General features: G+C 44.9%; 1 protein-coding gene across 2 annotated transcripts; it reads right to left on the bottom strand.

The window, feature by feature from the left end:
* Positions 1–25: 25 nt before the first annotated feature.
* ankzf1 (ankyrin repeat and zinc finger peptidyl tRNA hydrolase 1) lies at positions 26–22,072 on the bottom strand. 2 transcript variants are annotated; one of them, XM_048239336.1, is made up of 16 exons: positions 21,743–22,072; positions 20,686–20,855; positions 20,056–20,231; positions 14,900–15,002; positions 12,559–12,770; positions 10,507–10,622; positions 8,543–8,696; positions 6,301–6,523; positions 5,772–5,873; positions 4,542–4,736; positions 4,125–4,304; positions 3,015–3,318; positions 2,686–2,797; positions 2,250–2,417; positions 1,629–1,699; positions 26–268 (listed from the first exon to the last, which is right to left on the bottom strand). In XM_048239336.1, exons 2-16 carry the CDS (start codon positions 20,819–20,821, stop codon positions 142–144), a joined length of 2,379 nt encoding a protein of 792 aa, XP_048095293.1. In that variant the 5' UTR covers positions 20,822–20,855; positions 21,743–22,072; the 3' UTR covers positions 26–141. The 2 variants fall into 2 exon arrangements, with proteins under 2 accessions (XP_048095293.1, XP_048095294.1); XM_048239337.1 differs by lacking the exon at positions 21,743–22,072 and adding an exon at positions 21,566–21,725.
* Between the last annotated feature and the right edge of the window lie 73 nt (positions 22,073–22,145).

Genomic DNA, 22,145 nt, shown 5'->3' with positions numbered 1-22,145 from the left:
CTCTCTCTCTCACTCACTCACTCCAGTCCAGAGGACTCTTGAGATTCATCCAGTTGTAGAGCGTACAGGATCATATCACTTCTGTGACTCAGTTTGAGAGTCATTGGTTAGGTGAGGGGTCAGAGGTCAGGAGGTTAAAGGTCATGGCTTCCCTGTGGGGTTGTTGGCTTTGCGGTGCGCCTGGACGCAGCATGGGGAGCAGAAGGAGAAGTCCAGGTACTGGAAGGGCACCTTGCCCTGCAGAGACTCCCCACACATCCAGCACCGCCTGGGTCAAAACACACACCACACACACACACACACACACAACAAACACAGTTAGCACACACACTCACAACACTTTACAACACAACACACACACACAAACAATACACTCAGACTCAATAAGAAGTGAATCAACAACAACAAATATATCCCACTTACTGTCTAAATACATTAAAACTACTCAGTCTCTGTAGTCACTCTTTGCAGCCAAGTACAAAAGATTAATGCTTTAAAACCTTGGTTATGTCAGGAACATAGTTTTCATGTCCAACTGGATTTGAGAGACGCAGTGTAGTAATGCACGCACATCTATATATTTCAACAGGTGCCAGATACTGGTAAAACAATGCGAAGCAACACAGTGATGTACTTGACGTAGACCTGTGGGGTGTACCACGAATCTCGATTCGTGGGTTAGCGAGGTATGTTGCGCTCAAAGCCAGGGTATGCTGTGACACGAAAGTGGATCTGTTTTAGTGTCACTATATCACCATGGTATCTTATGCGGTCAACCAAACCTGGTCGGGAGGAGGTTATGTGCTAAGTTATAGCTCAAATCGTGTAATCTACCGCCCACTGACCAATCAATTGTCTTAAAAACAAAGTTCTCACGTGTAGGATTCTGTCATATATCTTACAGGTGGAGCTCCGCCTCTACTAACATTTTGGATCTCGAATGCGCTTTAATAGTGCTGTGCGTGCAAATATCCCACTATGGACGTGCATACCATACAACAACTGATGGCAATTGATTTATTTGATGTTAGGGTAGACACAAAAAATGACCGCAGTGTAGATTAAGCTATCGCTCATGAATGCAGAAGTAATTGTTTTTAAATAGAGGCAATCTTGTGCGTCTCCACGTTACACGATTGGCCAAAGTCATCCCAACACCGAGAACGCGCACAGATCTGAACTGAAAGCCTAGTTTGACAAATATATCACATAACTGCAATCGTAGTATCACTTAACGTATACCCCTGAGTCAAGGCTTTGTCAAGCCTCGATATGTCTACATAGCCTAGATATGTCTAACGTGCTTCGCAGTATACCCCACTGAGCGGTCGAAATGTTGTACAGATTAAACTGCACTGTGTGCAGATCTCTTTTCTCTTGTTTAACTGGATTTGAAAAACATGTGTCTTCCCCATCGGTAGGATGGTGTCTGTCTCTACAGAATACAGATAAATGTTGCGTATGGTGAGTGGCGCTCAGGGTGGTGAGGGCACTGATTGGCTATGGTGAGTGGCGCTCAGGGTGGTGAGGGCACTGATTGGCTATGGTGAGTGGCGCTCAGGGTGGTGAGGGCACTGATTGGCTATGGTGAGTGGGGCTCAGGGTGGTGAGGGCACTGATTGGCTCACTTGACGTTGCTGATGGGGGCACCAGTGGAGGCCATCTGCTCTGCCAGCCGCTTCTCCGCTGCCAACGCCCGCTGTGACATCACAGGACAAGAAATCAGATAATCAGGTCATCAAAGTTGTCTCTCACTTTTTAAAAACACTGTCAACGGCGTTTTTCTGCAGCTCAAAGTGTCTTTCTAAAATTGAGAAAAGATCAACTTCTCAGACAAAAGCGCCCTACGTCACATGATTTTTTGACAGCTGACCAATCACAAGCTGAGTAATGAGGCTTTTGTATCCAGTAGAAGTGAAGAAACATATTACGATCGACTTTGAGCATGACAACGTGAGACTTTAACTCCTTAAATGAATATGGTAATACAGTTAAACTGGACGTGGAGGGACGAAAACTAGCATGTTAGCCATCATTAACTCGTGATTAGCACACGTTGTTAGGGCAGTAAAACTGCCTCAACTGCTTTATAATGTCAGTGGTTTTTCCAAGTCAAAAGAGTGCCCTGGCCAACTCTGAACACAGCCTAAGTCTAAATCCTGGCTCTGAGAGAGTGAGCTCAGGTCTGGTTACCCAGAATCCTTAGCGAGTGGGGTGGTGTGTGTGTGTGTGTGTGTGTCTGTGGTTACCTTCTCTCGATCGCTCAGGGACGCAAAGCGCTTCTTCTCCTCTTTCTCCATCTCTTCTTTTCTCTTCACCTCCCTCTGTTCTTTCTCTCGCTGCTTCTTGGCCATCTTCAGGGCCTTCTTCTTCTCAGCCTTCTTGGCCTCGATCTCGGCCGTCAGAGGCCCTGGCACCTAACACACACACACACACACACACAGGTTACATTAATTAGTTAACTCATAAACACAGAAACACATAGAATAGATCAGATGCTTTTCCTCTAAATGCTAATATCAACACACACTTGAGTAAACATATGCTCCTTCAGACAGACACACAAAGTTTGAACATATTTCTAAGTGACGGTTGTATGTGAGACAGTGTGTATGTGTGTGTGCATACTGTATGTATGTGTGAGTGTGTGTCTGTGTATGTGTATGCATGTGTGTGCGGGCTTACCTGTGCTTTAGTGTAGTCATACTTGTCCGGATGGTCTCCCATATATTTGCGAAACATGTTCCTTGTGTCCTTCTCAGGGGCCACTATGTACGGGGTCTGGCCTTTCTTATCTCTATACACACACACACACACACACACACACACCTTTATCAGTAAACAAAATAGTTAGTCTGTACTGTACCTCTTTGTGCATGTGTTGGGTGAATGTATATGCTAAGTGGTTCTTTGTAATCGTATGTATGTATGTATGTATGTATGTATGCATGCATGTCAGCATTCGTGTGTGTGTGTGTGTGTGTGTGTGTGTGTGTGTATGCGTGTGTCCTCACTTGCAGGCTGGGTCACATCCGACGTCCATCAGCAGTGTGGCCACGGCCTTCTGACCAGCCGCTGACGCCACGTGCAACAGAGTAAACCCTGATTGGTCGATGGGTTGGTTTAGAAAGGTCAGTGCCGTTGTGACCTTTGATTGATCGTCCCTTGTCCTGCTCTCGTCGTCCTCCTCTTCTTGGTCCTCCTCGTCCAGCGGAGGAGGAAGTTGCAGGAGTGCGTGTAGGGACTGAAGGTCACCCGTCTTACACGCCGTGAACAGAGCGTCCCTCAGGCTGTAGTCCCAACCTTCCAGTGCTTCATCTGAACACACACACGCGCACACACACACACACACACACAAACGCACACGCACACATTAGAAATGAGAGGGAACAAGGCAGGCAGGTGAGGCAGGGGTGACACAAAGGTAGTCAGTAATCATACACGATTTCAAGCCCATAACATTTTTTTTGTCACATTCAGTAATCATCTCCTCACGACCACTAGCTGCCCATTACGTTATGAACTTGGCCCATTTTAGTCGACCTTGCCCTGTTATATTTGACCTTGCCCCGTTATATTCACTGTAAGCCCATTCAGTTATAATGCAAATAAACATTTATTTGCAAGAATAGAAAATACATTTTGCTAATGGTTGTGAGGATTGTTATTTGAAATTGTTATTGGATTCTGAATTTTCACTGCCGTTTTTCTGAAAAGTGTGTGTGACAGTGGTACCGTATGTACCACCAGAGACTGAACACGGTGTCACCGTCCTGTGGCAGTGTGTGACTGTGTTCATTCTCTGGCTGGTCTCAGCGTCATGTGGTGGTGTGTGAGAGTGTGTGTGTGTGTATGTCCGTGTCCATGTTCATTCTCTGGCTGGTCTCACCGTCCTGTGGTTATGTGTGTGTGTTCTCATGTTCATTCTCTGGCTGGTCTCGCCGTCCTGTGGTTGTGTGTGTGTGTGTGTTCTCATGTTCATTCTCTGGCTGGTCTCGCCGTCCTGTGGTTGTGTGTGTGTGTGTGTGTGTGTGTTCTCATGTTCATTCTCTGGCTGGTCTCACCGTCCTGTGGTTGTGTGTGTGTGTGTGTCCATGTTCATTCTCTATTCTCTATTCTCTCACCGTCCTGTGGTTGTGTGTGTCCGTGTTCATTCTGTGGTTTGTCCTTCGCCCTCCTGTTTTTCCTCTTGCCGCGGCCCTTGCTGTTCTTCTGCTCGTCTGACGGCTCTGAGGGAGCGGCTACCTCCTCTTCCTCCTCTTCATCACCCTCCTCTACCTGCTCATTAGGGCTCAACCTGCTGCCTGAGAGGAGAGAGAGAGAGAGACTTGATTTGTGAAGTAGCTCTCCTTCTGCATGTCTTTTGTGTGTCTGCTCTGTGTGTGTGTGTGTGTGTGTGTGTGTGTACTATGTGTGTGTACTGTGTGTGTGTACTGTGTGCGTGTACTGTGTGCGTGTACTGTGTGCGTGTACTGTGTACTGTGTGTGTACTGTGTGTGTATGTACTGTGTGTGTGTGTGTGTGTGCGTGGTCCTCCTCACCCTCTGTGTCCCTGCTCTGCTGCGTGTCTGCTCTGTGTTTGGGCTGCTTGTCCTTCCTGCGGCGTCGGGGCCTCCTCCTGGCGGGGTAGAGCTCGTGCTCCCGCAGGTCCAGTGTGTCCAGCGTGACCTCCACCGTCCGCAGCTCCACTCCGCACTCCTCATCCTCCTCCTCACCCTGAGGCTTCACCTGCTCACCTGAGGCAGAGCACACAACACACTGACAAGATCACACACAGCTACACGCACGCACACACACACACACACACACACACACACACACAGCAGAGGGGACACAAAGGGTAAAGACAACTACAGCCACACACACACACACACACACACACACACACACACACACCCGGCGTGGGACTGTTTTCTTCATCCCGCTACCGCTGAATTTCTCACCATTACCGCCCGCTTCCACAATGTGCATGTCCACTCCCGCCCGCTTCCACAATGTGCATGTCCACTCCCGCCCGCTTCCACAATGTGCATGTCCACTCCCGCAAAACAACTTTTGTGTCTTCTCCCGTCCCGCAGGAGAAAACAAGTCATTATTAATAAAGAGATTCATGGGGATGTTTGTTTCTCCATCCTGTCGCTAGTGTTAACCTTTCCTGATTGCTTTGTTTCTGACCGTGGTCAGAAAACCAGGGGAGACTTGTTACCTCCAGGGCCGACGTAATAAAATAAATAACGTCGGGGTAAAATCCCGTTTCTGGTGAGCAAATGAATAAGCTTGGCTTTTAGCCTGGGGTTTATTTCGGACACTGCACACACTGTAGACTACAAGACTTATTCCACCAACTCTGCTCTGGTCACATACACACGTCTGCTTCCTCTTTCTCTCTATTCCTGCTCTACTCCTGCTCTACACCCCAAAAAAAACACACACACACACACACACACAGCTCTCTTAAAGGAGCCGCAGCACAATTTTACAACACTAGGCTACATCCCGATCCCGCAGTGTTTTTTTTCCAGCGGCTTGTTCCCGCCCGCAGCAAAGTTCAAACCGCCCGGTCCCAAATCCCGCGGGATCCGGCGGGACCCAATCCCAATGCAGCCCTCTAGCATACACACACAAACAAAACGACACAAACAAAACGACACAGACACACACACACACACACACACACACACAGACACAGACACAAGTGTTGCAGTACAGGTTTCTATGGTTGACCACACAGATGGGCAGGGGCTGTGGAGAGGGGAGAGCGTGTGTCTCACCCGTGGTCTCTGTGCCCGTAGTCATGGCAGCTGCCGCTCTGGCCTTCCTCTTCCACACCTTCTTAGAGGGAGTGAAGATGTTGGAGAGCTCAGCGTCGCCACCTGTGGGTCACACAGTACTGTTACACACACATCCTAGTACAGGCAGAGAACAGTACACAGCTCACTCCGTGACACTCTCTTGATGCGAACATGATAACACATCTTAGATAACTGGGGCTCTCTATATTTTCTAGAGGCCCAAAGCATAATTTGTAAACAATTATCATCATTTAAACAAACCTTATATTATATATTTTTATATATTACTTATATGACTACATTACCGACACTTCATATTTGCATTATGCATCCCATATTGCATGTTACTATAGCCAAGTTGGAATAAAATTACATTCAATATCAAGTTCAATATCATAATGAATTTTTAGCATTCATCAGTTAACTGTTTCAGGACATAAGTAAGCACCCCACATGTCCACCCCCACCCCCCACACTCTCTCTTACTCAGTCTCACACACACACACACCGTAGACGTGGAGTGTGGCCAGTAGGTCGTGGACGCGCTGCACCTCCCTGAAGGTGGCGCGGCGCGTGGCGAAGGGCAGCGTGCGGACACGGGGGTCCCTCCTGTCCAGCGGCGGGGTCCGGCCCCCGAAGAACATGCTCTTGTTGTAGCTGGGCGCCCGCAGGAAGATGGCCCCCGCCTCCTGCAGCAGAGACGCCCAGCTCTCCAGCAGCTCCTGGATGTCCTACTCACACACACACACAGGGAGGGATACACACACGGATGTGATATATTAAATATATTATAAAACCCATGCACGATATATACGGATGATGGATGGATGGATGCTTTATTGATCCCCAAGTGGAAATTCAAGGTCTCAGTAGCATACAGACATCACACACGACATGCACTAACAACAGAAAAAGTAATAAAAGTATATAATATTAAAAAACACGACTAGAGCTATCATAGGGTGCACCCTGCAGTGTATACTGACTGCGACCAACACAGGCCTGGTTGTATGTACGCTGGTCCTGACAAACCATTGCGCTCCACTGTATGTTTTTATAGCTATGGCTGGATTTACGACTCAAATTACAGTTAAGAACAACATTATTCATACCCCTGCAAATATTGATGTACAGTAATGTTGATTTTCTCTTGACCAATATGTTTGTTCTGACTGAAAATGACACTGCCACATGCCAAAAGGTTGTAAGACAATGTGGTAGACACATGGAATTAAAAAAAATAATCGTTTATCTTTTTTTAACATTTTTATGAAAAATTACGTCCAAAATTATTCATACCCTTTTTAAAATCAATGGAAACATCTTTATTTACCATCAAAGCTCTCAAAATGGTTCTTATAGTACCTACCAAGCCTCTCCATGTCTCCACAATGATTTTAGACTGCACCGTTTTAGCAGCAATCTGGGTTTTGAGGCAGGAACGATTATTTGCCATCACTTTGGACTTGTGCTAACTTTTTTGACTGAAATGTTGATATTGTTCTCAGTTAACTATTTCTTGCCTTGTTTGGCTGTATGTTTTGGATCATTGTGTGGTTAGTGATGCCCATTGGGGCAGGTCTCTCAGCAGACTGCCTGATCTTTTCCACCAAAAATCTCAATGTAGCCCCTTGTTTTAGTGTTACCGTTTACTTTGAGAAGTTCACCAGGTTCCATTGTTTAAAAAAACACCCAAAACTAATACATTTCTATAGCTGTTCTCCACATTGTGGATGGTGTTTTGGTGGTTGAAATTTTGACTCCAGATCAAAATGGATCACTTGGTCATCTCGGATGCTGATCATGGATCACTCTTCTCCAAACATGCACAACTCAGCTTAACCTGGACAAGGAATTTAGCTTTCGCTGGATTTCTTTTTGACCCAGGGACATGGCCTGAGATTGGCATAAAAAAGAAGCATTAAATTCCAATGACACCATGTCCATGTTTCCATTGATTAATTAAAAAGGGTATGAATAATTTTGGACTAGCCATTTTTCATACAAATGCTAAAAAAAGATTCAAAAAAAAAATTTTTTGATTGCATGTTTCTACCACATTATCTTACAACCTTTTGGCATGTGGCGATGTCATTTTCAGTCAGAAGTTCAGAACAAACATATTGGTCCGTCACATCAATATTTGCCAGGGGTATGAATCATTTTGTTCTTAAAGGAGCGATTTGCAGGATTGTTACCGAACGTTCTGTAGGCCAAAAATACCTCTCTAACCAACATAACATATTTAGCTGAAGTTAGCGATGCAGATGAAGTTTAGCCTAGGCTACCTGTCGTGGAGAAATATGGCCAGCTCTGCGTCAGACTTGATATTCTTCGTTTGACGAAGACGTCCCCATCTCAGGAAGCTCCTGCTTAATTTGTTTCTTGTGTTAATTTTGGAAATTTGCCTGCCTCTCGTAGGCGTTCATGACTACAACTGACAGCAAGTTGACAGTTGGCCTTAGCTTTGGCAACACAAATAGGAGGACACGCCAACCCATTATTAATACGCTATTCTAGAATTAATCGTTCAAAACATAAACAACATTTTTTCATGTGTTTTACGGGTTATAATAATGTTGTCAAATAAGCCATTACTTCAATTCATCGTGTTTCTTTACTCTCTGACAACATATGGTGATCATTTTTGGAATGGTTACAATTTATTTTCCATTATTTCCTACATACTAGTCCTTAAACTGTACAACTGTGTTGACCTTGATCGGGGGAAAAGCCTCGGAGACTCGTACCTTCACCAGGGCGGCTTCGTTATACCTCCTGAGAGTGGAGCCTGCTGATTTAGGGGCGTGGCTCCGGTTCTGCGAGTCTCGAAAGCCCTGAGCGGTACCGCGTTTGGCTCTGACCGTGTAGCGGTGGAACGTCTTGTGCTGCAGGAGCTCTTTCCTGTAATACAACACAGGGTTAGAACAAGACAACAAGGAGCAACTAAGCACTCGTCTGCAAAATTAACTTGACCTGACCAAGGCTAGATTAGAGTTGTCCCACCTCAAAAGGGTCAAGCAACCACTAAAGGTTGTAGTGACTAAAGGTGTGGGTTCAAAATGATAAATCTTTCTAACCAGTTAAAGCTGCAAGATTTCTTTGATCATATTTTCACTGAAACCGACAGAACATAAATCAGCCGGTTTTAGAAAAAACTTGCACTTCTACCTCCACCTAGAGCCTGTTATTTGTTTTGCAAAAATCCACAGCTCCCGGTTCTTCTGGTCCAATCAGAGCAGGGCTGTGTGAGATCTGACTGTCAATCACAATCTGGTGCAGTCTGGTGTGCACTGACGAGCACAAACTCGATAAGACGGTGGTAGTGGGGGAGGGGCATGAGAGTTATAAACATTCAAAATTTGTTAAACTAAGTCCCCTCTATCTGTCAGACTTGCCAACTGCAGCTTTAATGAGAGAAGCTGTTTAGTAGTATAGCAGTCACTCCACAAACACTGCCCCAGAACTGTCCACTCACCCCCGGAACATTGGTCCGGAACTGTCCACTTAACCCCGGAACCAGGGTTTCCGTTGTCCAGTAATTACTGGACATTGGCCGGAAAAAAAATGAAACGAAATGAAATGAAAAATTAAATATCTCCGGTCAAATTGTCCGATTGAAACTGGCTAATAATCCCGTGCCCCTAACACAATCTGAATCTGAGAATAAGAAATGTATGCCTATATTAAAGCAATATGTCATCTGGCTATGTTTTTAAATGAACAGGGTCTACCGTTTGAAAGTTATTAAACAACACCCATAGCCTATGCTGCATTTCAAATAGGAAAACGTCCATGTTAAACAATGAACAAATGAGTGAGGCGGTTCAAACATGGCCAGGCCCAGGCGGACTAGCCTTTTTTCAGAGGCCAGATGATAAATTGGTAACGTCTGAAGCCTCAGATGACCGGTCAACTCCACCACCACCAGATAAAAAGCAGAAGTGTCGGGCGAATCTGTCAGAATCAGTGACTTTGGAAGTGGAGTTGTAAGGGGTGTGGCCGTGCAAGACACTGTCATTCTCTGTGTACACTGGACACGCAACCGTGTTCTGTACCCAAGCATACATTCGGCCTATGCTGTCTCTGTCTATGATCTGCAGTGTTAGGCCTCCTCTATGAGGAGATTGCTGGTCCGCGGATAATTTCCGGCACAATTAAACGGTATCATTGAACTACGGACCGAAAGAAAAAGAAACTAAAACATTTCCCAGAATAGGAAACATTTCATAATTTATTGTTATCAAATAAAGAGTCAAAGCCTTAGGGGGTAGTGGTGTGAGCGCACATCTGTGCAAGTTAAACATTGGAACCACTGGAGAGAACAACGAACAAAGCGGACTCTTGCTATCCATGAAAACATAGATACTGGCTAGATCTTGGTACATGTAGGCATGTTTAAGTTAGGCTAATGAACATGTTGCATTCTATACAGCCTGATTATGTCATTCTTTAAGCTACATAGCTGGTCTCCAGTTTGACTAACAAGAAGCCGATAATACCGCATATCATCAAATCAAAAGCGGAAAAACGAAACCTCTGCCGGTCACTTTGACCGGCACCATTTGTTTCTAGCGGAAACTCTGCCCGGAACACTGCCCCAGAACTCTCCACTCACCCCCGGAACACTACCCCAGAACTGTCCAGTCACCCAGAACACTACCCCAAAACTGTCCACTCAACCCGGAACATTGCCCAGGAATTGTTCACTCACCCCCGGAACACTGCCCCGGCAAAGTGTCCTCCTCCAGTCATGAGGATGACCCACACACTCTTACTGCTCAAGGCCAGCAGAGACGTCATCAGATCCACATCCTCACCTTCCACAGTCTGGACACACACACACACACACACACACACACACAATGTATAGAGTAGTACGTTGAAAAACAGAAGGGCTGGCGCCATCTTGAGTGAGCTGGGTTTGGTTAAGTTGGTTTAGGTTGGGTTAAGTTGAGTTGGGTTGGGCGAAGTTGGGTTGAGGTTGTGTTGGGCTGGGTTGAGGTTGGGTTAAATTGGGCTGGTTTGGGTTAAGTTGGGTTCAGGTTGTGTTGGGGCTGTGTTGAGGTTGTGATGGGCTGGGTTGAGGTTGGGTTAAATTGGGCTGGTTTGGGTTAAGTTGGGTTCAGGCTGTGTTGAGGTTGTTGGGGCTGTGTTGGGGTTGTGTTGGGGTTGTGTTGGGCTGGGTTGAGGTTGGGTTAAATTGGGCTGGGCTGGGTTGAGGTTGTATTGGGGCTGTGTTGAGGTTGTATTGGGGCTGTGTTGAGGTTGTATTGGGGCTGTGTTGAGGTTGTATTGGGGCTGTGTTGAGGTTGTATTGGGGCTGTGTTGAGGTTGTATTGGGGCTGTGTTTGGGTTGAGGTTGTGTTGGGCTGGGTTGAGGTTGTATTGGGGCTGGGTTGAAGTTGTATTGGGGTTGTGTTGAGGTTGGATTAAATTGGGCTGGTTTGGGTTGAGGTTGTGTGGGGCTGGGTTGAGGTCGTGTTGGGCTGGGTTGAGGTCGTTTTGGGCTGGGATGAGGTTGGGTTAAATTGGGCCGGTTTGGGTTAAGGTTAGGTTAACACAACCTCAAACCAGGTTGCATTGGGCTGGGTTGAGGTCGTGTTGGACTGGGCTGGTTTGGGTTAAAGTTGGGTTCTTGTGTGTGCACATCTGAGAGAACAACGAACGAAGCAGACTCTTGCTATCCATGAATTTAAGCTACATAGCCTGTCTCCAGTTTGACTAATTAAGAAGCGATAATACTGGCATATCATCAAAATGTCCGGAAAACGAAACCTCTTGGGGGTTGGGTTGGGGTTGGGTTGGGGTTGTGTTGGGCTGGGTTGGGGCTGGGTTGGGGCTGGGTTGGGGCTGGGTTGGGCTGGGTTGGGCTGGGTTGGGGTTGTGTTGGGGTTGTTTTGGACTGGGATGAGGTTGGGTTAAATTGGACTGGTTTGGGTTAAGGTTGTGTTGGGCTGGGTTAAGTTGGGTTGAGGTTGTGTTGTGGTTGTGTTGGGCTGGGTTGAGGGTGTGCTGGGGTCGTGTTGGGCTGGGATGAGGCTGGGCTGGGGGGTGTGTTGGGGGGTTGGGCTGGGTTGGGCTGAGGCTTTTGGGCTGGGGATGATTGGGCGGTTTGGGTTAAGGTTGGGTTGAGGTTGAGGTTGTGTTGACTGGGCTGGTTTGTTAAAGTTGGGTTCTTGTGTTGGGGTGGGACTAATTGAGGCATATCATGTGTTGGGGTTTGTGTTGGGCTGGACTGGTTTGAGGTATTGGGCTGGGTTAAGTTGGGTTGAGGTTGTGTTGGGGTTGTGTTGGGGTTGTTTTGGGCTGGGATGAGATTGGGTTAAATTGGGCTGGTTTGGGTTAAGTTGGGTTGAGGTTGTGTTGGGCTGGGTGAGGCTGGGTTAAGGTTGTGTTGGGCTGGGATGAGGCTGGGTTAAGTTGGGTTGAGGTTGTGTTGGGGTTGTGTTGGGCTGGGTTGAGGGTGTGTTGGGCTGGGTTGAGGTTGTGTTGGGCTGGGTTGAGAGGTTGGGTTGGGCTGGGTTGAGGTTGTGTTGGGCTGGGTTGAGGTTGTGTTGGGCTGGGTTGAGGTTGTGTTGAGGTTGGGTTGGGCTGGGTTGAGGTTGTGTTGGGCTGGTTTAAGTTGGGTTGAGGTTGTGTTGGGCTGGGTTGTTGCTGGGGGTTGAGGTTGTGTTGGGCTTGGTTGAGGTCGTGTTGGGCTTGGTTGAGGTTGTGTTGGGCTGGGTTGACACTGGGTTGACCAATAGCTTGGTGTCTGACGTACCCTCTTGCCCTGTAGAATACAGCGCTGCACACTTAGGAACTGGCCCTGGGCGTTCTGGAACACAACCTTACTGGATGCACGACCCACGGGTGCCTCCATCTCCACCGGGCTGCATGACCCCACAGGGGTCACCTTGTCTACACGGAAACCCTGATCGCTGTCAGAGTCCGAGTCAGAATCCGAATCTGAGCCAGAGATGCTGGACATGTCACCTAAAAGGAGGAGACCAATTAGGACACGTGATTGGCCTGTGGTTTGATGGTGTAGGTTAAAGGAGAATTCCGGTGTGATATTGACCTAATGTGGTGTTGAAACATGATACCGAGTGTGAACGTATGTCTCATAGCTCATCTCGGCTTGTCCCCTGCACTCAGAAATCTGGCGCTAGTTAGCCGATGCTACCAACAGTTTTTCGATGGGGGTGCCTTGGGAATCGGCCTAGTCATGCAAATAAAATCACTGTTTTACACCATTTACGAGGCTCAAAGTAGCTCCATACTTCATTGGTAGACTTCCGAGGGCCTTGACATTTAAAATGAGGCATTGAGAACTTTGAAAAAGCACTGGTAGTTTATTTACAAGACGATTTACACAGACAGTACCTTCAAGAAGTTTGGAGAACAGGTATGATAAGGGATCAGATTCAAAACATAATTCTGTGGCAATGCATGGATTCCAGTTGCTGCAACCTACTACTACTACTACTACTACAACCTACTTGCTGCAATCTAACCATGTCAATGTTTGTCTACAAAATACACCGCAACATCGAGAAACATTACTGGTGCAAACCATAGAATCACGTCGCGAATGCAGCATAAAAACTACACCTCCCATCAACATTAGCAGTTTTAAGTGTTGTGACTGCGCTAGTAATCGCTTCTATCAAATCCAAGAAGAAAAGCGGAAAGTTAAGAAATAGAAATGCAAAGATTGAAATTAGTTCTTCTATCCACCCGAATTCATCGGACATGGGAGGAACAGGATGAGATTCTGAGAATGTAGTGAGAGAAGGAAAGGTAACCTAACATGCCTTTTAGCCCAGTTGACGTATTGGCTGCAATATGCAAAATATAGCTGTAGCGAACAGGCACAAAAGTAGCCTCCCGTAATACTCCCATTTTATTCAAAGGTAGAACGCTACTAACAACTCCAGGCTTCCACGCATGCTTGTTTGTTTACACCGAATACAAGCTGAAGTGCAAAACGAAAGTAGGCCTTGCCGTCCCCCCATCAATGCAGATATTTCAAATAAAAAATAAAAGGATAAAAAATATATCTATGTTGGGTTTTGTGGAAGAGAAAATGGACTGTTTTAGTAGTAGTATTAGGCAGTATGTAGTCAGATAGGTCAGCATGGGCATATTTGGATTAGCTACAGATGGATTCACAAATAAATAAATTAGCCTACATTTGGCAGGATACTTGATATACAGGCTAAATGCAAATATGGCAATGGATTATATTATTTTTTATTAACAAAATGTAGGAAAATAGAACAGACTGAAAATAAAGTAGGCACTGATCTTTAAAATCCTGTTTCCTGTAGCCTAAATGTTGTCAGTCATTCTTAATATTCGCAATTGGTGCACTGGCATGTTTAACTGTTAGCTGCAGTGTAGTGTTAGATTATGTGTAAGTTAAGTACAGAACTGACTGCGCCCAAATTTTTGTCTGTGCTCCTAAATTTTTTTTACTTGGGCGCAAGTGGAAAAAGTGCTCCTGGAAAAAAATGTTAGCGTAGAGCCCTGGTTAAACAGTGATTTATTTGCATGGCTAGGCTGATGACATGTACCAATGTAACAATCACTCCAAGTTTAGACGGAAAAAAAAACACAATTTAAAATAAAAAAAAAAAAAAAAAAAGTTATAGATAAAAAGTTAGCAATAATTCATGATTCACTGAGAGCCGATAGATGGTAGTGACAGAGCAAAATGGATTATTATGGGCAACAATACTGTGTGTGTCCGTGTGGGTGTAAATATGTGCGTGTGTGTGCATCTGAATGTGTGTGTGTGTGTGTGTGAATACAGTATGTGCGTGTGTGTGCATCTGAATGTGTGTGTGTGTGTGTGTGTGTGTGTGTGTGAATGTGTCGTGCGTGCGTGAATGTGTGCGTGTGTAAATGTGTGCGTGTATGTATGTGCGCGCGCGTAAATATGTGCGCGTGTGTGCATCTGAATGTGTGTGTGTGTGTGTGTGTGTGTGTGTATGCGTCGCGTGTGTGTCGCGTCGCGTGAATGTATGCGTGAATGTGTGCGTGTATGTAAAATGTGTGTATCTGAATGTATGTATGTATGTATGTATGTATGTATGTATGTATGTATGTATCTATATCACCTGTCCCCGTTCTTCTCTCAAACTCCTCCGCTGTGACGGGGGGCCTGCCGGCCAGCCTTAGCCTCAGGTTGAACCTGTGCCAGTCCAGTTTGTAGTGCTCTGTCTGGACACACAACGCAGAATACAGGTGGGGTCAGAGCCGCACTGTGTGTGTGTGTGTGTGTGTGTGTGTGTGTGTGTGTGTGTGTGTGTGTGTGTGTGCTCATGGCATTTGGAGAGCCATAACTGTGTGTGTGTGTGTGTGTGTGTGGTGTGTGTGCGCTCATGGCTTTTGGAGACCCGTACATGTAACTCACAACTTTAACCTGTGGCGCACACCATTTGATCACTTCGATCCCGCTACTCTCAACAGAATCCCACACTCCAGCGTCCAACTCCATGTAGATTACACTTTGTGTCTGGGATTTTTTCGGCGCCGCTCAAGAAAATCCGTGGTGACGAGATTAACCAACTTCTGTGTAGCCTAGTGATTTGGGTTGCCAGCGTGCATTGGCAAACGACATTCCGACTAGGGATGTGCTGGCGTTGCCAATGCCGGTGCCAACGTGCCCACCCCTTAATGCTCAGGAAGTCGTGGCCTACTGGGGGGCAGCCGTGGAGCCGTGGGCTACTGGTTAGGGCTTCGGGCTTGGAACTGGAGGGTTGCAGGTTCGATCCCCGAACAGTAGGAACGACTGAAGTGCCCTTGAGCAAGGCACCTAGCCATGTTGCGCGGTCCACCCGGAATTAAGCGGTCACCGCGGTTCAGCGGTCATCGCGGTTAAGAGTCATAAAAAAAATATTTTAATGATATTTGGGTAATTTGCGGGCAGGTCAGTTAAAATTAATTAAACATATATATATATTTTAAAAATACTTAAGGTATCACGAGAAGGCTAGCATCAATATTTAACTCATAATTGCTTTTCAAAGATATCATTGGTTGAAGCATACAGTAGACCTACTTCCCACATAGGTGGAGATAGGTGGAGAAGGTAGAGATGGAGATGGTAAAGAAGCTGAAAACGAGAGAAGTTAAAATAATAAAGACACCCCTCCAGGAAAAGCGATATACAGTATGGGGAATATTTGGAAAGGTTCTTAAAGAAGATGACAGTAGTGCAAGTTATGTTCTATGTACTTCTTGCGAAGCCATTTGAAAACTATGACAGCCACAAAACAGGCACGACCAACATACAGTAACTCATCACAAACGCGGCACTGGTAGACTAGCCCTCCCAGCCAAACCGAGTAAGTGCAATTCCCAGACCTCAAGCAAGCAATAGATAGCTTTATATACTGACCTGGAACAGCTTTTTTAGACTAGGTACAAGACATAATGACAAGTCGCTCAGTAAAATAATGCTGATACTTTGCCACCTGCCCATGTTAAAATGTTAGCCTACAGCCGTGAGCAGGTAGACTGACGAGCCAGACCCACGTTGCTACCGCTAGGGTGCATCTAGATTTCTAAGCTAGTGAGCAGGCCATAAATGTTATGGTACACAGCAGAGGTGGGACCAAGTCACTGTTTGGCAAGTCACAAGTAAGTCCCAAGTCTTAGCAGTCAAGTCCAAGTCAAGTCCCAAGTAAAGACAGAGAAGGGCAAGTCGAGTCCAAGTCCAAGTCACCTCAAAGCCAAGTCGAGTCCAAGTCCAAGTCCCAATCTTTTTCAAGTCCTGAACAAGTCATCAGGTACTCTTCACTTAATAATGCCAAGATTAGACTATCGATCATAATTTTAACACATCAATCTAATCTACAGTATTTTTTTTTTTTATAAATACAGATTAAAATATGTTCAATGGTTTTGTCTTGAAATCTTTTACGATATATGCATGCGCATACCTGTGAAATATACGCATGAGCATACCTGAGTAATCTGTACGAAACGGATAGCTACAAGACACTCATAGCAGCAAAATTATATTGTTTTTCCAAATTGCGGTGTCCACTGTAAGGATGAGTACTAATTTGACTGATGGCATTTCACTATGTTAGGCCACAGATTTGCCTGCAAACAATTTATTAGGCTGTCTGCCAGTGGGGACTCATAAGGGAAGCCAAGGTCATGGTTAATGATTACAATAAATGGTGACGAGAAGAATCGTCACATAGGCTACATTAGTAAATTGCTGCAGTTAAATATTTTACGTTTTTATTAGGGCTGTCAAACAATTAAAAAAAAAAAAAAAACTAATTTCTCATATTTTGAAATGAATTAATCTAGATTAATTGTGATTAAAGCTTCTTATATGGCATATTAAATACAGCATAAATCACAAAATTACTGAGTAACCACAAAGGTAAAAGTAAAACACTTCTATTTATTTAAAGGATAATAATGACAAAGTAATTTTGTTTTAAAGTATTCATTTCTTAAATACTATACATGTGATGCTGTTTAACTCATTTGTAAAAGGTGCACTGTCACTTTAAGCCCATTGTGTGCCACTGTCCACACGTTCTCCTAATGATGTTTTTTTTTACCAGCTCCATTCAAATATAGCTATGGCTAGCCTAGTCCACAAACTTTAACATTGTTTGTGCCACATGTATAGCACAATATTAACAACGATACTCATGATATTAAGTTGGCACAAACAGCTTTCATTCCTTTGGAAATAAAAGCATGTATGACATGATGCTTGCTAGACATTTTCTGTTTGCAATTAAAAGTGAATTATGAGCCTGGTATAGCCAGCCACCTAGCTACTTGGAATGCGTTTCAATCGGCATAATATCATGTGCTTCATGTAAACGAATTATTGAAGACTTCAAGACTCACCAGTTCCATTACACAAAAGCAAAGACAACTCTTCATATTCTTGTCCATTTGCAGCCTATGTCAAAGTGCCCTGGCTCTCACAGTTTATAACAGTAGTGAGTACCGGATAAATCCGCAATTTCCTCTAATCTCGTCTTTATTTCCTTCATGAGTTCCCTTCATAGGCCCACGTTTCTCTCCCTTTCGTGCGCGCTGAGACGCGTTCTCAATTAAATGGAGTAGGCCGCTAGCATACGTTCAAGTTGGATCATCCTTATGTAACATGCTGTTGATACATTTTGACATTGTAAACGTTCTCTAACAAAAATGCAAATCAGTTTGCAGTAAAGCAATAATAATATTTATTTATTATTGGTCCTTCCTCTGTCTCTTGGTGCCCTACACACAGTGCGTGATGCGTGGTGGTAACAGCAGCACTGATCACTGTGCTCTGCCTGTTTGTGTCCACTATGTGTATTTTGTTTTTTCGCTTTGCAGGTGAAAGCATCTCTGGGGTGACTGGTCCATGATCAGGAAATTAATTTTTGACTCGAGACCTGTCAAGTCATTACAAGTTAAAGAGACAAAGTCCGAGTCAAGTCTCGAGTGAATAGTATTCAAGTCCAAGTCGAGTCGCAAGACATGCCGAATTTTATCAAGTCGAGTATGAAGTCATTAAAATCATGACTCGAGTCTGACTCGAGTCCAAGTCATGTGACTCGAGTCCACATGCTACACAGGCTACACAGCCATATCTACCGGTATGTATAGGCCATGTAGGTTCGCGCATGCATAAAAGTTACTTTGGTTCGTTGTGTCTGTGACTTTAAACAGTGTATGTGCTTCAGTAAAGCTTTGTGCTTCATTCAGCCAACCAGTTCTTATGCTAACGTTTTGACCAGCAATGGGCAATTCCACGGAAAATGGACTTTTTATCACAGCCATAACGCCAGTGAAATACCTTGGCATTTGTATGATGTGAACATTAATTTTTTGTGCATTTTTTCTCATTTTACATTCTTCAGCCAAAAATAGCAAATGCTTAAATTTCATGTAATCATTCACATCATACCATACCATCACATTGTATTGGCGTTATGGATGTTACAAAAAAAATTATTTTCCATGGAATTGCCCCAATGTATCTCTCTTGCCTACCTTGCTGCCTTCACCATTTCTGTCTTCGAAAGAAAAATGTATGTCCATGGCCTTGAAATCTTATCTTAGTGTTTAGCTTATCCTTTGCTGGTTGCGTGTGTGCTTGCGCTCTTATTCTCATTCTCTCTCCTGCGCAAACATTATGTCCTGCATATGTAGTTCTTCTGCATAACGTTTCGCAAATAAATTAGTTTGTCTTACAGAAATGGCCTACTGTCACACTGCATGGTAGGCTATGACCAAAAGCACACATTTTGTAAATAAGCGGGTTGGATCGCAGGTCGGGTATAATTTTGTCCTCATTAATATCGGGTTGATTAAAATATCGGGCGCTTGTGACCAAACCCATGCAACACTGCACCCAACCCCTCACTGCTCCCCGAGCACCGCTGTAGTAAGTAAGGCAGCTCACTGCTCCGGGTTAGTGTGTGCTCTGTGTGTTCACTAATTCACAGATGGGATAAATGTAGACCAAATTCCTTGTATACCCAACCTGATTTCCATACATTTACATACTCTACATTTACATACTTTACATTCATCCTCCTCTAGTGTGAAGTACACAACATTAGACACACTGTAGTTGCTTTGTGTGCCCATCCCCTCTCTCTGTCCACCCCAAGACAGTTACCTGTGTGGGCGGGCAGGGGCTGACTGGCCTTCTGGCATACCGGGCATTTTCCCAGTGGGCCAACGCATAGGATATATAATTTAATTATTTTGGCCAACGATCGGCCCAAAGGAAGGACAATCAACGGCCCATTGGTTACATTTCCATATTGACACTAGACTGATCCAATAACAGCTCACTACACTACTAGTACACGTCAGGCCCCACCCCTGCCATTTTGGCACAGAGCCAGGATTCTGTGAGCGCATCAAAAGTTATTCGAGTTGCCTACACGAAATTGCGGCGGGTGCCGGTAGTGACAATTGTGCAAAAATAACACCAATGTAGCAGCTTCAAAAATACAATATGCAGCAAGTAGGCTAGCACATGTCAGAAACATGATTAAGTTTAAGTTCGAACGAGGAGATGTAAGCAAGCATACAGAGGAGAGAGACAGTGAGCAGGTGGTGGAGAAAGCCTAGTTGAGGCTATAGGCTATGATAAGAACTCAGTGGTGGAACAGGTAGGCTATGTGTGACATGCCATGCTGACGATAACGATTATGATTACTTATTGCGATAATGTAATGATATGGTACTGATAACTGTGCGTGTCTGTGTGCGCGTGTCTGTGTGCGCGTACCTGCTCCTCCCGGCTGTCGAAGGGCGACTGGCAGGCGGAGCAGAGCATTCTGTCCGACACCTCCGGCAGCGAGCCGTCTCGGGCCTCTCTGACAGCTGTGAGTCCGCTCTGCTCGCCCTCAGGACTCGCCTGCCTCGCACCGGCGCCATTCACCTCCTCGCAGCCAGGGGGAGACTCTGGGGCACAGGAGAGGAGAAGAAGAGATTGGAGGGAGACAAGGTAAAGTAGGTAAAAGACCAAAAGAAAGACAGAATGTAAGACAAAACAACAAGTTAAACAACTGCATAAAAATGCAGTTAACGTATAAAGCCATCATTAAGTCAGGCTAAGACTATGAGAGCAAGAGCTGCAATATGGGTAGTTACCCTAGTAACAGGTTAGTAATGACGAGGATAGAATGAATCTGTACATGCTGACATACTGATCCATATATTGTATGGATGTTTGTTGTTGTGTGATTATAAACTCAGGGCATTTCTATAAAAGAGCTTAAAGCCCCGGAATAAACAATTGTTGATGATAATCATTTCCACATTTCCTACATTAACTACAACCTAGTTCAGTAACTGCAGCCCGGACTCCCCGATCCCTCAACCTCGAAGCCCGTACTGATGTGTAGCTCATGCGTACCTCTGCGGCCTGCACTGGTCTCTGTGTGCTGGCCCAGGCCCTGGGCGTGGGGATCAGTGATCTCCCTCAGGCCCCCCATCAGAACCAGGTCCTGGGTGGCATCGAACACAGAGTGCGTCTCTGGAGCCGACATCATTTAGCCTCGTCAACAGGAGAGCAATACCTGAGGGCTAAAGGAAACAGGTGCACACAGCAGGGTTAGTATCCTGTATGGCCCAGGGTTGGTACACACTGGTCTCCTATACAGGTTTACATACTAGTCTCATGTCCAGGTTAGTACACTAGTCTCAGTACAGGGTTAGTACTCACTAGTCTCCTGAGTTTACATAAGAGTCTCCAGTACAGTTAAACTACACAATCCATTACAATTATGTGGGTTAGTACCTATGGTTAGTACACTATAGTCTCTGCTTGAACCACAAAGCTAGACGGTGTTGACAGTGTTCAAAAAGTCTTTAACAAAAAACATATTAACTCCAACTGCAAATTGATATGTTGCACATATCAAGATATTTTGAGCTACAACAATGCTTAGGAAGGTTTGCTACAGATTGAGAGTTTGAGAGAAGGGTGTGAAGAATAGAATCTCACCACTCAGTACATCGTTCAAAAACAATCATTAGAAAGAGGCGAAACAGAAGACAAAGGCCGTTGTGATCATCATGCAACTTGAATGATGTAAGACTGGACTCTGGAAGGTAACCTGGCCAACTTATCTTTGCCACGTACAAAATAACAGCTAGCTGCTACGTTTGAAAGTTAACGTCAGTTGTACCTAAAGCAAACGTTCTGTTAACTTACTCAATTTGAATAGGTTAACGTAGGCCTACGACAATACAGTGCCTACTATTATTAGAAAAGATACCTCCAGTCAACTCACATTGACAGCATGGTAGCCCCATGTTCATGCTACATAGTGTTACATGTTAGCATCAGCAGTTCTAACAGGAGGTTCTTCCGGGTGTTACATTGCAACGAATGACTTAGAAACAGAGCTAATACAATACACGTCAAGCATTACAGGTCACAATTTCCAACAACTGGGCAGACCACTTACTTGATAGCGGGGTCTGTCAGCTCCAAAATTTCAACTGTGGTCAAGCAAGCTGACGCGCTCATGTAATTGCGTCCACTCGTCGCTTTTCGTGACGTGGCGTATTCTTATTTGATCTTGAGCGTGACAGCTGTTTCATTCATTTCTACTTTTAATAATGGATCATCATAGTAGTACTTTGAACGTTTTAAAAAGTGCTTATCTTTGGCTTATCCATCGTCATAAAAAATATATTCTAAGACTACGCATTGCTGCACTGCTCTTCTGTTAAGGATAAGTGCGACAATGCAGCTTTTTTTTGTCAATAACTTATGACAACTTGAGCACTCAATAAAATTAACCTGTTGAGGAGTGAATTATTTTCCTGGTTCCTAAATCTACGCAAACAATCTATAGTTTCAGTGTT

Source organism: Alosa alosa, chromosome 3 (assembly GCF_017589495.1).
Source record: "Alosa alosa isolate M-15738 ecotype Scorff River chromosome 3, AALO_Geno_1.1, whole genome shotgun sequence".
Taxonomy (NCBI): domain Eukaryota; kingdom Metazoa; phylum Chordata; class Actinopteri; order Clupeiformes; family Clupeidae; genus Alosa; species Alosa alosa.
The sequence above is the reverse complement of the archived record's forward strand: the minus strand, read 5'-3'. Positions and strand labels throughout refer to the sequence as shown.

Coding starts and splice junctions, on each gene's coding strand:
- ankzf1 (XM_048239336.1), bottom strand. CDS start 20,821: ATGATGTCGGCTCCAGAGACGCACTCTGTGTTCGATGCCACCCAGGAC. Junction 20,232..20,685: donor GACCAGTGCAGGCCGCAGAG/GTACGCATGAGC, acceptor CCTGTGCCCCAG/AGTCTCCCCCTGGCTGCGAG. Junction 4,305..4,541: donor GCAGAGCAGGGACACAGAGG/GTGAGGAGGACC, acceptor CTCTCCTCTCAG/GCAGCAGGTTGAGCCCTAAT.